The following is a 15,409-nucleotide window of genomic DNA, read 5'->3' on the forward strand; positions in this document are numbered from 1 at the left end:
GAAAAGTGGAGAAGACCCGTGTCTTCTTTGTGATTGATTGGTCGTGGCACCTCTTCAGTGTTTGCCCACTGTCCCTGCCCCTTACACCATCTACTTCAGCCTACGGTTTCTGTTTCCTACCTCCTGCGCTAGCTGTATTTCTAGATTTGTTCTTAAGGAGAATCGTAGCCATTATATCTTGGGCATAAGACACTTCACATTTTGAAAGTTCGCAGCTATCGTTTCATAGAATTAGAAGGTATTGCATCGCACGTGAGAACACGGGGGCCCAAAGGAGTGAAGTCACGCTGTGAATTCTTTCTGGATCTTGCATGAAAGCTCTGTCCTGCCAGGTTCTCTCTTCACTGGTGGCACTGCCGTTGGGGTCGCCTCTTAGGACCAGTGAGGAAGTGACCACCTACTGGCAACCCAGAGTGTAGGATGATGCTCCTGCTCCACCATAAGATCTCCTCTACTGAGTTTCTCTCCCTTTTCTTGGGGGGGAATTTGAGAGGGCCCTTGGGTCTGAATATATAACATTTGCCCTTAAGCCATGGAAGCTTCTGACATCCCACAAGCCAGGAGAGAGGAGGGAGAAAACTGATTATGATTACCTAGTCTTGTTTCCCCTTTTAATGTTCTCCCGGGAGGTTCTTGACATTTAACCTAAAATGAAAATCTGTCGCCCAAGCAGTTTGGTGGTGAAGGGAAGGCGCCCCAGCCAGGCCTTCTATGGGGTCTCAGAGCTCTTGGCAAGCAGGGGAAGCCCTGAAGCCTTCCTTCCTTCCTCCTTCCTCGGCTCCTCACTGGGCAGGAGAGAAGTTAATTTAGCTTGCCACTTGAGCAAAGGCTGTGGGAGGCCCCTGAGCTCAGCTTGAGGAGAAAAGGGGATATTTTTGCCTCCTAGAGGAAGAAAACTCATTTTCCCAATGCACCCCACCCCCTCCTCCTCCTGTGCAGATGAGCTTAATTTTCTTTCCTTCCTAATGAAGATGGATCTGAGCCAAACTATATATTCTGGGGGGAGCCAGGCGGGGAAGCTGTGTGAGGGGGCGAGGGGGCAGAAACAGAGCTTCTCTCTGAGAGGAAGTAATTAATTTTAAGAGAGAGCTAAGATGGGGAAGCCCTTGGTAATATAATGTCAGACTCCAAATACAAGTGACTGAAAGCTGAGTCAGTGCACCAAGAGTTTCTTTTATTCATTCATTCACTCATTTAAGAAATGTTTATTGAGCACCTACTGTGCACAGGTGGGACCTCAAAAAGACCTCAGGAGAGGGCTCAGCTCTGCAAAACCACAGTAGGAACTCCAGTAACTGGCTCAGCAATAGGAAGAGGGCATGCTCTGAGAACTTAGGCCTCCTGTCACCAGGATAAATCATTTGCAGAAGTCCCACTAAATGGCTGAATATATTGACCTTTTGGATTTAGGATTAGCTGTTTAAATATCAGCAGCTGTTGACCCCAGTTATAGCCAACTGGCTTGTCTCTTCATGGGTTAAATAATAATGCTGTCCATTTGCTTTTCCATTCACTGATGACATTATTCCCTGACCAGGTTCTGTCTTCATTCCAAAAAATTAGATTAGTCCCTCCTTTTCAGGGTCTGTTGTGATATCACAGAATTACCATAGCAACAGACTATGATGTCAACGGAGTGCCTAGTGTTGCTAAAAAGAGCTGTGTTGGTCGGAAAGGAACCTGTCACGTGAAGGCAAAATGGAATAATTAGAGAAAGCCAGAGGAACTGGAATTTGATATCAAAAAGAACATCTTGGCAGTGTGAGATAACAGTGGGTGGGCCTGAGTGTCCTTTGCTGGAACCCTTTACAAACCACCAAGGTGCTTTCATTGAGATGAGCATTGATTAGTGAGCCTGCTTGTCTGGAGACAGGGGTGGGAGGAGGTGACCTTCAAGAAGTCCTTGCAGACCAAGGATCCCAAGACAAGGAGGACATTAGGAAAGAGGGAGATTTGACTAGCTTTGGCTTCTGGGGAATTCGGGGGAATTAACATCAGTGCAAACCTCCTTGCTCGTGAGTTGATCTGACAGGCACCAGCTGGAATTTATCATCTTACATCTGGGAAGATTTGCAGCAATAAACACACAGTGACCCCTTCTCAAGCCCCATTTGCTGCCCTCTTTCTTCCAAGCCTTGGGAGGAAGCTTTCCTTCCGTTGCGCCAGAGCAAAGAAGCCTAACTCCTTGCCGTCGGCTCTGGCTCCACAACATCCACGCCCATCCACACTCTGGATCCACAAGTCCAGTCCCTCACAGCTGGACCACGGCTCCCAGAGGGCAAGCGAGCGGCTGGGTCTGAGGGCAGCTTGGCGGAGGCCAATGGCTTCTGTCTGTACAGCAGGCTGGGGAGGCAGAGAGGAGAGAAAGGAGACTTCCTCAATTAATCTCAGCCTCTCAGCAGCGGTGACAGTAACAGGGAACGAACCTGGAGCTTCCTTTAACCCTGTGCCGTCAGGCTCTGAAGGGTCTCTCAGAAGCTAGTGGATTTTCAGCTCCAGAGCCGTGTCTGGGCTGGGAGCCGGGAGACAGGAGCACTGTCTCCCTGCAGGTTGGGCTGGCATGAGTTTCTGCCGTGCAGATGGGAATGCAGCCCCATGCTCCTCCACCCGCCCAGCCACTGTGTCCTTAGCTCAGTGAGGTCGCACTACCTGGAGGTGGTTCACCTGCTCTGTGCACGCCCGTCTCCCTGTGGCTGCATTTTCTCCTTGGGAACCTGAACAGGGAGGATGCTGTCTTGTCCCTTTCTTGCTTATGTGGTCTCCAGTCCTCTGACCGGTAGTATTCCAGCCGAATGCTAGGAAGCCACAGGCCCGCTGGGACACCTGGGCAACCCCTGCCACCACCCAGGGAGAGCCCCCTCCCTGTTCTCCAATGCCAGAGCCGGGAAGAGGGGCAACCAGCAGAGTCCCTGCCACCGCTTGTGCCGTACCTCTGCCACAGCATTACGGGTTGGACCAGAGGACTTACTTCTCAGAGGGATGGTAGCAGCAGGGTGGCTGGCGGGTCCTGTGAGGCTGCCGAACTGGGGACTGAGCTGCCAAAAAGATGCTGAAGTTTCGGGCCGATCGACGAGTCAGGTAGGGATCTCTTCCACAGACCGGGAGCCTGGTGAAGTCGCGGCGGGCCGCGTTGGTACTCTTCCTGTTCCGACCTGGGGCTTGGCGGTGAGAGGTCTGCTGGCCATGACCTGGGAGGAGAGCGTAGTTAGGTCAATGGTTGCTGCATTGCAGTGCCTGTGAAGGGGAAGCTATTTTGAAATTGGTAGTGTGGGGATGGAGAGAGGACGTCATTTGTAGGGGTTGCTGGGTAGGAGGCTCTGGGGCAGGGAGAAGTGTGCCGTACCTTGGCTGAGAGCTGACTGCATGCATGCTTGTGTGTCTGTCTGTACCTTGCAGGAAGCTCCGTGTAGCTACCGCCGGGGACATGCAGAGCAGAAGGGGCCTGGAGGGGCAAAGGGTGGTGGGGGGGCAAGTGCCCCACGCCACTGGGTAAAAGCGGAGAAGTTTTCACTTCAAGGACCTTCGCTGTCACCACTGCCTTTGCACAGACCTCTAAGAGGGCAGAGCCAGGGACAAGGGTAACTGCAGGCAGGGACCTTTCCTTGCAAAGAGCCCCTGTGATTAAGCTGAGGAGCGCATCCTCCCTGCAGCCGTGAGGGAGGCGGGACTGTAGAACTGTCATTTGGGAAGTGGGGGGTGGATCTCAGTGTTCTAGAGTCAGCAGCCAGGCTTGGAGGGGTCCTGGCTGGCAAGCCTGGGCTGCAAACCCAGATTTTCCCATTGGCGGTAGCCACTACCTGCTGTGCTTCTGTCTCCTGTGTGTCTCTGGCTCACATCTGAACATGACCAGTTTGGAAGCTGGAAAAAACACCCTTTGATATTATCTTTAGCTTCGGCAGACAGCACAAGGGTGGGATGTGTCCTGGGCTATTGAAAGAGGGTGCCCACAAGGTTATTTTCCTGAAGCAGCTGAAGGGGCTGAGTTCTCTTTCCCCGCTACTGACCTGTGGCGGTCTGAACAGAGTGCTGGCTCTTTGCTGTGGGTGTGCAGAAGTGACCCCGCCTTAGCATCTGTCCCTGTGCCCGCTCTTAGAATCTGCTGGAGCTTGTGCTCTCTGGGCTCTCATAATATTTTTTGAGGGGTGGGAGAAGTTCACTTTAAAGCTCTTTTAGCCCCCACAGGCTGGGTGCTCAAATGTCCACTACTATGTTCCTGCTAATGGGATACAACTCAGATAGACCCCTGCCCCAGCCCGCCTTGGTTGGTCTGTCTGCTGTCTTCCTCCTTATGCCCCCAAGAGCCTACCCGGGAGCTGGCCTGACATACAGTGAGCCAGCAGAGCCACAGACTGCCTCCCCAGAGGAGCTTCCACGCACCGCTCCCCATCTGCCTCGCCAGCACCCCGCCCCTGGTTCTTGCTTCCTGGCAGACTGTCCTTATAACACACCACCCCACTCCCAGCCCAGTGTCCCTTAATTAGATCTGACTGTTCAGCCAGCACTGACCTTGATGCCTGACAGCTCCCGATGTCTTGGTGACATCCAGTAGCCCTTAGCTGAAAGACCCTGGGCTCAGAGCAGGAGCGAGTCCTAGCCCAAGCTCAAGAATGGAGTTTCTGAGTCTTCCGTTTCATTTAAAGAAAGAAATGAAGCATAAAGCAGGAGAGAAGGAGTCCAAGGTCACAGGAGACTTCTTTTAGCAAATAATGAGGGAGCGTGTTTTATGCGGAACGCTGGCAGGTCGCATCCCTGGTTGGGAACCTGCCACACATGAAATCTTGACTGTGTTGGACAGACAGTTGAAACATCCCCACCCCCGTGCGTGCCTGGGATAGCCACTGAATGAGTTAAGTGTGGCTCGTGCCCAGCCTGGGGAATCTCTAATAAGTGGCCAACGGTGACTAGTGATTGGTGACAAGACTTCACTTCTCTTCCCTCACCCCCGTGGCAGCTTCTGCCACTCAAGCCCTGTCCTTCCTCTTGCCCCCTTTGCGGTGCAGGGGTATAGCTTCTTATGTGGCCGCCTGTCCCGGTCACTGCCCAGGGTTGGTTCTCTCTTTGGCGCATGTCTCTGTCCTCTGCATTTTTGTCACGGCTTCTCTCTCTGTTGCCCCTGCAGCCACAATGAAAGACGGAACACATTTCGACACCCAGTGACTGGCCAAGTCCCAGAGGAAAACAAGAAGTTCAACTTGAAAACGTGAGTTTGCCCTCTACTTAGTGTTTGGCCTTTCTATCCTTTGTCACCACCATCCCACGGCCACCTTGCACCTGGGATCGGGAGGGCCATGGGGAGGGAAGGAAAGGGAAGGGATTTGGGATCACTCATCTCAGTTCTGAGACTGGAAGCTTCTGGGACCCATCTCCTGATACCCCATGCCCTTTTCTTGGGATCTAGCAGAAATCAGGTTGGTGCACCCCACAAGTTGAACTGAAGGAGCAAAAGCCAGGACTGAGGTTAACATAGCATCCAGGGGCCTCTGGGGGGAGTCAGAGAATCTCATATAACCTTGAGGGCTAAACATGAATTCCGCCTACCCTGGGTTCTGGCTCACTGAATGAAGGAGAAAAAAAAAGGAAAGGAAAATTAATTGACTCAGGGACCCCTGAGCCATTATACCTTTGAAATTCGGAGGGAAGGAGTTCTGGAGTCCCAGGGTCTAGATTTTTTAAATAAAAAAGAGAAGGAAGAGAATATCTGGGATGACCAGCATATTATCCCAGGAGAGCTGAAGAGAAACTCTTGAGATGATCTCTTGGCAGCACCTGGAGATTGGATTTTGAGCTTATGCTGGACAGTGAGTGGCAGGGTGGCGGGAAGGATAGCTGTTTCACAGTGCTTCTTCCCCATTGACTAGTCTCTTTCTTCTGGTCACTTTGAAATCAGATCGGCCTTGGACATGTCCAATAAAACAGGTGGGAAACGCCCTGCTACCACTAATAGTGACATATCCAACCACAACATGGTGTCTGAGGTCCCTCCAGAGCGGCCCAACATTCGGGTAAGTACAGTCCCTCAAAACAATCAGGAAATGTCTTCAGCACATGCTTATTGCCATCTCAGGGATTCTAGGAAATTCTCACCTACCCAGCTCATTCTGTAGGCTCCAGCAGACAGGCGAGGTGGCCCAGGAAGACAGAGTGGAAAGGGACAATGACTCAGACCAGAATCTTGCAGAAGATCAACATCCAGGCCTGAGTTCTCAGCCTCAGCCCTCTTAGCATCCAGGCTTGACAGTTCTCAGTGGTGTTTGGGACTGTCCTGTGCACTGAAGGATGTCGACCAGCATCCCTGGTCCCTGCCCCCTCGATGTCAGTAGGACCTCCCTCCAATTATGACAACCAAAAATGTCTCCAGACACTGTCGTCAAATATCCTCTGGGGACAAAATCACCCACTGTCATTGAGAAACATTGATCTATGCAAGTGAAGAATTCCTCATGAAGAACATGGTGATTGGGAGTCAGAGTGAGGAGAAAGAAAGCCACCCCCAGGGGGAAGAAGTAACTCGGAGAAGAATATTGCCAAGAGGCCCCGCAAGACCAGGGCTGCGGACTGTGTCCTTTGGTTTGGGTGACGAGGTTGTAGCTGGAGGACAAAGGTGGTCTAAGAGGTGTGATGAGGGCAGAAGGCAAGGCTGAGAGGGGAAAGAGGGACTGAGAGAGGAGAGGAAGGAACCAGGAAGAGTAGAGATGATGGTTCTAAGACGATAAGAAATCCATGAATAGGGTATTCTTCAAAACTTAAAATGAACTCGTTCTCTGTGCACTAACAAGGATTTATCTTGAAAACATGGATTCTGCGAGTTGCAGAATATGGAAAATATAACACGTAAAATGTACAAATATGAAAAGCAGTACTACGTATTTATAGGAACATCTGCAGTTCAAGTATATAACCATGGATGGGAAGGCTGATTTGGGGTCAGTGGTTACCTCTAGGGAAGGAAAAGGTAACGGGAAGGTTGCATAATTATTATTTTCTACTTCCCTGAAATACTTGACATATTTCAAAAAGGGACTTTTAAGGGACTTTGTAAAATTTTTTTTAACTCGTTCTAATTTGTTGTACATGACAGTAGAATGCATTTATACACTTTGATAGATCATACGTAAATGGAGTGTAATCTCTCATTTTCCTGATTATACATATTGTACTACCAATCGGCCATGCAGTCATATATGTGCATGAGGTCATAATGTGTATTTCACTCTCCTTTCACTCCTGATGAGCACATATTCATTGTACATGTCGATGGGGTTCCAAGTGGTAGTTCAGCTCCTGTGTGCCGCATGCCCTGATCCCATCGGGCTCATTAGCATTTCCCTGTCCTTATCTTTTCTTTGTGTTTGGAAGCTTTGTGCTCTTTCTTCTAGAGCTTCATAAAATATATAACAAGTGCTCATGAACTATAGTCAGACAGAAGGAAAACATGGAGTGGGGACTAGAAACTGGAGGGAAGGAGGCCGGTGATTTGTTGGTTAGGCAGAGGCCTGAGGGGCAGGGTTAGTCCTAGGAGGCAGGTTCAGAAGAGGAAGCCAGTGAGCCATGGTGTCCGGGTGCCGTGTGTTAGCCTGGGTTGGGGAAGGGCGCCTCTTTCTGAGATGCATGAACATGAAAGTATGTGAAATTGGGAGTGGGTGTCCAGAAAATTAAAGACATCCCCACCTGACTGCTTCCACTTTTGTACGAAAGAAGGAAGTGGGGTGTTCTGCCGGGAGAAGGGGCTCGTGGGAAGGTGTCAGGTCAGAGGTATGAAGGACACGCAGCACTGGTTTGGGCAACAGGAATGGTGGTCAGCCAGGGACACACAGAACAGGCCGCCTGGTAATTTTGAAAGGTCACCTGAGGTTGAAGAGTGTGAATCTGTGTGTCTGATCCACAGGCCGGTGTGGTTTTCCTTCAGAGTCCAGCTGTGAGGACAGGGCAGGTGGAGGGTTGGATTGACCCATGGCTGTGGGGAAGCTGGGCACAGCCATGAGGTTCAGGGGTGGCCGGGCGGAGGCGGGGGGGGATGACTGGAAAGGCCACTGCTCTGGTGGCAGAGAGAAGGGAGAGGATTTAGGGATTTGCATATCCTTAGGGAGGCAATAGCTTCTTTAGATGGCACGTCTTGGCCCTTGTCTGTGAATTTTTGATAGTAATGTCCAGAAAACAACTTTGTTTCCTAGTGTATAATAAAGCCTGATTTCTATTTTCCTTCTGTCTACAAGTGTTATTCCAAGTGCTTGTCATGGCTGGCACCTTGCTGGCTCAGGTGATACAGAGATGAACAAAACCAAAGTTCTTCCTGCAAAAAGCTCACTCGTGTAGTAGAGACAGAAAGCCAGCAGTTACATCGCCGAGCAACATGACAAGTTTTACACTCTACAGATGTCCAGAGTCGCTAACTGCTGTGGGGGTGGGTGGTTAGGGAGTTTTGTGGAAGAGGGGCAGTCTATGCTGGATTTTAAAGAGCGGACTGGGAGTTGTGGGAGCTGAGGGAGGATGCCCTCCCTTCGTGGGGGAGCCCCGGTAAGCAAAGGTTCAGGAGGAGATAGCAGAGGTGGGGCGGGGCCAGAGGGGCAGAGCTGGGTTACAGACCTGATGGGATCTATCGATCCCCCTTCTGTGCTGTGCTCGGATAGCTCATCTCTCTCCTAAGTGATGGGAGGTAGTACATTTGAAGTGAGAGAATCACATGATGATGTGTTTTTGAAAAATCCCCTTAATTCATTGCCCAGAATGAATAGCAAGAAGAAATGAGGACCTGCAAGATGTTAGCAGTGGAATTTCAGAGGGAAAAAGAGATTTGAGGCTCTGCGAAGAAGACCGACTTGGGCTGACGGTGTGGCTTGGTGGTGGAGCGCTTGCCTAGCACGCACCAGGCTCTGGGTTCGATCCCCAGCACTGATTACACAACAGCATCAAAGCAGATCTTTTCAGCCCCGTATCAATGATGGTAGAAAGGAGTAGAGGAAGGAGGGAAGCTCTGAGTTCTGGTGTGGGTGGCAGGGTGGATTGCAGTCTCGTTCACCCAGGTGAGGAATACAGAATAGCTGGTTTGGGTAGAAAGACAGAGTTTGACTCTGCTCTTGCTTAATCCTGGTCAGACAACCAGTTGTAAAGTAGAGTGGAGCTAGGAGACAGCGATCAGGGAATCCTGATCCTGTTGCTGGTGGTTGAAGCAATGGTTATAGACAAGCTTACACAGCCCAGAAAATCTCCAGGGCTGAGGCGGGGCTGGCTGAGGAGGGCTTACCTAGCATGTGAACAGCACGGGGCTCAACCGCAGCACCAAAAAAATAATAATAAAATAAAAACCTCAGATAAAGTAATAAACAACACTTAGAATAGAGAAAGGGGAGACTGAGAAGGAGCAGCCAGAGGTGGAGGTGTTGAAAGGACAATAGTAGTGTGCAGAGCTGAAAGAGTCCCAAAAGGACAAAATGAATAGTGCTTTGGAAGGATCAAGGACTGAGTGGCCTTAGCTCAGTAGCAATTCAAGAGCCATTTCAGAATGAGGTGGAAGAAGTTTGGGGAGGAGAGAAAAGTGGGCTCTTCCTAGTAGCCCAGCCCCGAAGAGAAAGGGACAGTGGATTCTGCCTGACAGTGGGCAGGGGGTGTTTTAGCCAGCCTTTTTGCTTATGTGACTGAAAGACCTGACCAGAACTATTTTAGAGGAGGACGTTTACCTGGGGACTCGCACTTTCAGAGGTCCCAGTCCATAAACAGCTGGCTCCATTCCTTGGAGTTAAGGTGAGGCACAATATCATGGTGGAAGAGTGTGGCAGAGGGAAGCCGCTCACATGGTGATCAGGAAGCGGAGAGAGAGAGTGAGAGAGAGACACTCCACTTGCCAGATACAAAATATATACCTGCAAGGCACGCCTCCAATGACCCACCTCCTCCAGCCACACCCTACCCACCTTCAGTTACCTCTCAGTTAATCCCCACCAGGGGATTAATTCACCGATGGGCTTAAGGTTCTCACAGCCCAATCATTTCTCCTCTAAACCTTGTGCATTGTCTCACACATGAAATTTTGGGGGACACCTCACATCTAAACCATGGGCGGGGGGTGAAGGGGGATTTTGGAGATGTGGGGTATCATGAGAGAGAGAGGCACCATCCTCCGATGGAGAGGTGGGGCATGCTGGCCAAGGAGAAGCAGCCAGTGGAGAAGGGCACTTAAAGGCAGACTTGAGAGGAGGTGGTCAGTAGGGCAAAGTCTCAGAGGAGATGGCAGGCCAGAAGGGTTAGCTGTGGAAGGGCAGATGACACCTCTTCTGTTGACATTAGAGGAAAAGAGGCAGAGATAGTGATGAGGGCAGTAATTTTCTAGGTAAAAGGGACAGCATTGAGGTGCACATATGGTGATTTCAGTTTCCTCTGTGGAGAAGCCGGGTCCAGTGTGGGGAGGACAGAGGCTGGGAGGTTGGAGGACTTTGGAGGACAGGGGAGAGGGGTTTGCTGTGTGGGGCTCTGCCCAGCTGGATCTGCAGTGACCTCATCTGTTCTGCAGTACAATTTTTTTTTTTTTTTTTTCCTCCTCTAGCAGCATCATAATCTGGCTGTCAGTACAGGGAGGGAGGATAATTTGATTAATTTGGAATATTGAGTTTCAGAGAAGATGAAGCAGAAAAACAGTGGATGGGTTTTTCAAGTCCAGCTTTGGAAGGAAATAATGAAAACCAGGAAGCAGCTGATGAATCCAGAACAAAAGGGAAATAGGGATCTCAGTGGAATAGAAAAGCTGGTGTAATTAAGTAATGGAGGAGGGAAGAAGGCCAAAGGATGGGATAGAGTGATCAGCAAGTGGGACTTGAATGGAAGGTGCTAGTGGGAAGGTGGCTTGGGGTGCTGACCGTCTACTGTGAGGTGTAGCCTAGGCGTGAGCAGCTGCTATGGAGGCGGAGGGTTTTGGGGTTGAGGATGTCAAGGGCACGGATGGGTAAAGGATATCTGACATCAGAATCCTTAGACTCAAGCCAGGCACAGTGGTGCACCCCTGCAATCCTAGCTCCTGGGGAGGCTGAGGCAGGAGAATTGCAAGACCAGCCTAGGCAACTTAGTAAGACCCCATCTCAAAAAATAAAAATAAAAAGGTCTGGGGAGGAAGCTCAGTGGTTGAGGACACTTGGGTTTGATCCCAAGTACCAACCAACCAACCAACCAACCAGCCAAAACATTTAGACTCCGAAAAAAGGGTCTAAAAGCGGATGGTGAAGGGTTAAGTAGTGGGAGGCCAGGCAGCATGTTTCAAGGAAGACAGACTGTTGTGATCCACACAGTAGGGAGCTAGGAAAGCACCCCTCTGTTCTCCCAACTCTTTGGTGTGTTGTGCTTGAGACAATGAGCAGGAGTTGATGTGTGGGGTATTAACTGAGAGTGGAGTGGATTCCAGAAAGTGCTGTGAAAGAGAAAGGGAGTCAGAAGGGTAGGGGAAGAGGGACAGGCCAGGAGTGACAGGAGAAATTTTATTTTTTAACTCCAAAGAAAAATAGCAAACTTATGAGACTGATAGGACTCTTCTTTCTTTCTTTTTTTTTTTTTTTTTTTGTGGTGCTGGGGATTGAACCCAGGGTTTCGTGCATGTGAGGCAGGCACTCTACCCACTGAGCTATATCCCAGTCCCTCAGACTCTTCTTTGAGACCCATTTTAGAGATGAAAGAAAGAGCTGAGGAAGTGAAAGGTCACCTCCTTGAGTTAGCACCAGGTGTGACTCCTGGGTCTCTCAGTGCGCGGGCAACCAGGAGTAAGCTAGAGAGCGCGATCGCTCCTGGACGGGCAGCGCCCTGCAGATGGAGCCCAAGGAAGGAGAGGAAAGAGCTTAGGCCGTCTTCTCTGTCTCCCTAGGCGACTCGAACATCCCGCAAAGCCATCGCCTTTGGCAAGCGTTCACACTCCATGAAGAGGAACCCCAACGCACCAGTCACCAAGGCGGGCTGGCTCTTCAAACAGGTGAGGCCACCCTGCCGTTCTGCCCACCGTAACCCCCACTCCCCACAGCGCCGTGATTCCTCTGGCTGGTGGCAGTCTGTGTATTTTTTCGAGGTCCGTCTTGCCGCGGTGGGAGGCGGGGGATGTCCGCAGACTGGCTTTGCCCCAGCCCTGCCTGGCCTTCCGCTCACTCCTTCTGGCTCCTCTCTTGCCCTTTTTATCTTCCCCTGGAGGAGGCACCGAGCCTCGGAATGACAGAACTGGAATGTCACAGGCAGGAATCTAACGTCAGTCTCCTGCCTCTGCGATCTCCAGGGGCGTTGCTGCCACACGCTACAGCTGAGCCAGGATGTCCTTGTAAACTGCAGCGCTCTTAACTCTCCCTGCCCAGCCCACAACCCCTCACGTCCGTCTCTCCCCGTGTCCGCAGGCCAGCTCTGGGGTGAAGCAGTGGAACAAGCGCTGGTTCGTCCTGGTGGACCGTTGCCTCTTCTACTACAAAGGTGAGCCTGCCCCTGGGATGTCCTTTGGCCAGGCCCTGCAGGGCAGCTCTCCCCACTGGAGCGCTTGGCGCCAGAGGTGTGTGGCAGGGGGTTGGGCCATCTCACGTTCATTCACTCTCTAGTTCAATTCCTGTTCAGCAATGGTGTCAGTTGCTAGGTGCTAGGTCCTGGGCCCGGTTGGTGACACAGTGGGTGGACAAGAGTTATATGGATGGCGAAGTCCAGAAGGGGTGGAAGAGGAAGAGGATGAAGAGGTGCCTAGTTAGTACTAGTGGTCACCTCGTCCTGGAGGCTTGTGTGTGGGTCTTCTTCCTGTCCCACTAGAATGGACAGCCTGGTCATTGAGGGCAGGAATTTCTGCAGTTTTGTTCACTTCTGAGTCCACAGCACCTAAAACATTGCATTGCACACAGTTGGTGTTCAGTAAGTAGTGGACGAGCGAGTGACCCCCCAGCTTCTCCGCTCTGCCACCCCGCACTCACCCCTAACCTGCTACCTGACCAAAATAAATAAATAAGTAAAACAAAGGAGGGTGAACCTCTGATACAACCTTCCGTACGAAAATATCCATAGCCACATGTGTCACAGGGAGCACAGAGGGCACAGGGCTGATGACAGCAATGGTGGCATTGTCAGGTTATTGTGGTGACAGGAGGAAGGGGACGAGAAGACAGAGGGGAAATGATGTGAGATGGGAGACTACTCTCAGTTCTTGCTTGGCTTCCTTGCCTCAGGATGGCTGAGCCCTGGTTTCCTAAGACCTCCTGGGAGCAATCTGATGAATCATTAACTCGGGCAAACAAAGGTTGTACCCAGTGACCTCCTTGCCCCAGGGTGCCACTGTCCCTGAGCTCTGAGTTTACAGCAAACTGAATTCCAAGGAGAGGGATCAGAAGGGGCTGCGGATTCCGGAGCCAGGCACAGAGAAAAGCCCAAGCTGGCGGGAAAAGACCTTGCCCAGGCCTGGCCCCCAAGTGCTGAGCCCCGGCAAGTAGACTGCCCTGGAGCAGCCGAGGACTGGCCTGGGAAGAGAGCCAGTGCCTCTGCAGAGGAGGGGCTGACATACTGAAAAGGGGTCACAGGCCACCGAGGGGTGGTCTCAGGACAGCTCTGGGCTTAGTCTGTTTTCTGTGCCTGGGTAATTCGCAGTGAAGAGAGGTTTACGTGGGCTCACTGTTCTGGAAGCTGGGAGGCCCGAGAGCATGGGGCCGCCTGTGTTGGCTTCTGGGGAGGGCCTCCTGATGCTTCAGCTCATGACAGAAGGTGGAAGAGGGGACACGCGCATGGCACCAAACAGGAGGGTGCCTCGCCTCCAAGAGCCTGCTCCGCGTGAGAAGTGTCCATCCCTCTCACGACCCACCACCTCTCAGCACCCGCACGTTAGAATCAGATTGCCACCCAAGTTTTAGCAGGGAAAGAGCAGAGCAGCTCCTAAACGCTGGCCTGCACTTTGCCAGGCAGGGCCCGTCTCCTCAGTAGGTTGGCAGCCTCAGATTTCCCAATGTCCAGCCTCAAGTCCTTCCTGCTCCTTCATTTGCCCTCTTCCTCAGGCACCAGGTGAGGGTTAAACAGAAGTGGAATCACAGACCAAGTATCTTGTGGATCTGTGGATGGGTCAGCAGGGGAGCAGAGCTCTGGGAGTTACAACCCTACAGAGATTTCTCCTGGCCCCGGACTGACGGTTTTTGAGAGTCTGCAGCCCTGGAATACACAGCAGACCCAGGCAGAGGAGAGGGTCTTCCCATGGCTTCATAGTTGTCCCCCACCTGTCCCACATAGCACTCCTGCCCTTTCTGGCCTTCTGCTAACAGCTGAAGGCCTGACTAGCTAATCTGTCAGTCTCCTCCAGATCCAGGATGAATTACGTAACAGCCCAATTGTTAGTGATTGTTAGCCTGATCTTGGGAGGACAGGGCCCCCGGGCTCCATGCAGGAGCACACTTTCCCGTGGAGAGCAGGGGCCATAAAGGGGGTCTGTAGCAGGAGAAGGCAAAGCAGGCTGTCGGGAGAGGGGACTGGGAGCCTTGGAAAGAGCTACCCAGAGGAGCCGGAGGACTGGGGCACACCACCACCCTGCTCCGTCCTGTCCCCCTGAGGTGTACGTTGCTGTTGGGATTGTCACGTTCAACGAGGCAGGTTAGATGGGATGGGGTCAGCAAGGCTAGCTTTGGAGTCAGGCTTCTTGGGTGGAAAGACCAAGCCACTACTGACTTACTGAAGGAAGCTTGGACAAACGCCTTGGCTTCAGTTTCCCATTGAATGGGGGTGAACCTGGTACCTCTTTGTGGGATAGCCTGAAGGGTTGAGTCCAGTAAGGCATTTAACTTAGAACACTCCTGATAAGAGGTGAAGATTCCAGAAACGTCAACTCTGCCTTATTTACTTGGTTGTGCACTGGAACGTGAACACCCTGAGGGTGGGCACTACTTCTCTCTTATCTGCTTCTACAGTCCAGTGTCTGAACAGTGTCCGCTGGCCCTTCCGGCCCCCAGACCTAGGGAGTGCCTCTTGGTGGCAAGTAGCAGTTGGGCGTTGGGCCTGTGTGCTTCTGGCTCGCGGCCTAGGGACACACATAAGCACACACTCTTGTGCCTCTTTTCCTGGCAGATGAAAAGGAGGAGAGCATCCTGGGCAGCATCCCCCTGCTGAGCTTCCGGGTTGCAGCAGTGCAGCCCTCGGACAACATCAGTCGGAAGCACACCTTTAAGGTCAGTTGGCCTTCCTCTCCCAGGTCCAGTGGGGAGGGAGGCCTGTTCTTCTAGAGCGTGGAGATAGAGAAGGGTCAAGAGCACATCTCTCTGGAGAATCCGTGTGGTGATGGAGGAGGGAGGGGGTAGGCAGTGGCCCCTGGACTCAGGATGTGTTACTGTGAGGCTAAGGTGAGGCTGTACTGGGACCCCTTCCTCTTCTCGGTGACCACAAGGGTGATTCTCCTTGGTGGAGCAGTAGGGGTATGCCTCAGTGGTACCACAGTTTTTACTGG

At 51.8% G+C, this 15,409-nt stretch overlaps 2 protein-coding genes across 14 annotated transcripts in view; one reads left to right on the forward strand and one right to left on the reverse strand.

Moving 5' to 3' along the window:
- Positions 1-15,409, forward strand: part of PLEKHA6 (pleckstrin homology domain containing A6) — a 126,300-nt gene that overhangs the window by 74,708 nt on the left and 36,183 nt on the right. For 8 of the 10 annotated variants that reach the window (XM_079107388.1, XM_079107384.1, XM_079107385.1 and 5 more), the window contains exons 2-6: positions 5,120-5,200; positions 5,888-6,002; positions 11,840-11,944; positions 12,354-12,426; positions 15,034-15,134. In XM_079107388.1, the coding sequence (XP_078963514.1) occupies positions 5,901-6,002; positions 11,840-11,944; positions 12,354-12,426; positions 15,034-15,134 (381 nt within the window). In that variant the 5' untranslated portion in view covers positions 5,120-5,200; positions 5,888-5,900. Of the gene's footprint in view, positions 1-2,936; positions 3,079-5,119; positions 5,201-5,887; positions 6,003-11,839; positions 11,945-12,353; positions 12,427-15,033; positions 15,135-15,409 lie in introns of those variants that run through there. The other 2 variants (XM_079107381.1, XM_079107380.1) reach the window with 1 other exon arrangement.
- On the reverse strand, positions 2,178-5,107 carry LOC306642026 (uncharacterized protein; the record flags this gene model as incomplete). 4 transcript variants are annotated; one of them, XM_079107418.1, is made up of 5 exons in its annotated part: positions 4,507-5,107; positions 3,798-3,858; positions 2,969-3,188; positions 2,650-2,714; positions 2,209-2,343 (listed from the first exon to the last, which is right to left on the reverse strand). In XM_079107418.1, the coding sequence occupies exons 1-5, from the start codon at positions 4,540-4,542 to the stop codon at positions 2,252-2,254; spliced, it is 474 nt and encodes a 157-aa protein (XP_078963544.1). In that variant the 5' UTR covers positions 4,543-5,107. The 4 variants fall into 4 exon arrangements, 3 of the variants coding, with proteins under 3 accessions (XP_078963543.1, XP_078963545.1, XP_078963544.1); XM_079107417.1 differs by lacking the exon at positions 2,650-2,714 and having other exon boundaries at positions 2,178-2,343; XM_079107419.1 differs by lacking the exon at positions 2,650-2,714 and having other exon boundaries at positions 2,178-2,343; positions 3,344-5,107.

Source organism: Sciurus vulgaris, assembly GCF_902686455.1.
Source record: "Sciurus vulgaris genome assembly, chromosome: 12".
Taxonomy (NCBI): Eukaryota; Metazoa; Chordata; class Mammalia; order Rodentia; family Sciuridae; genus Sciurus; species Sciurus vulgaris.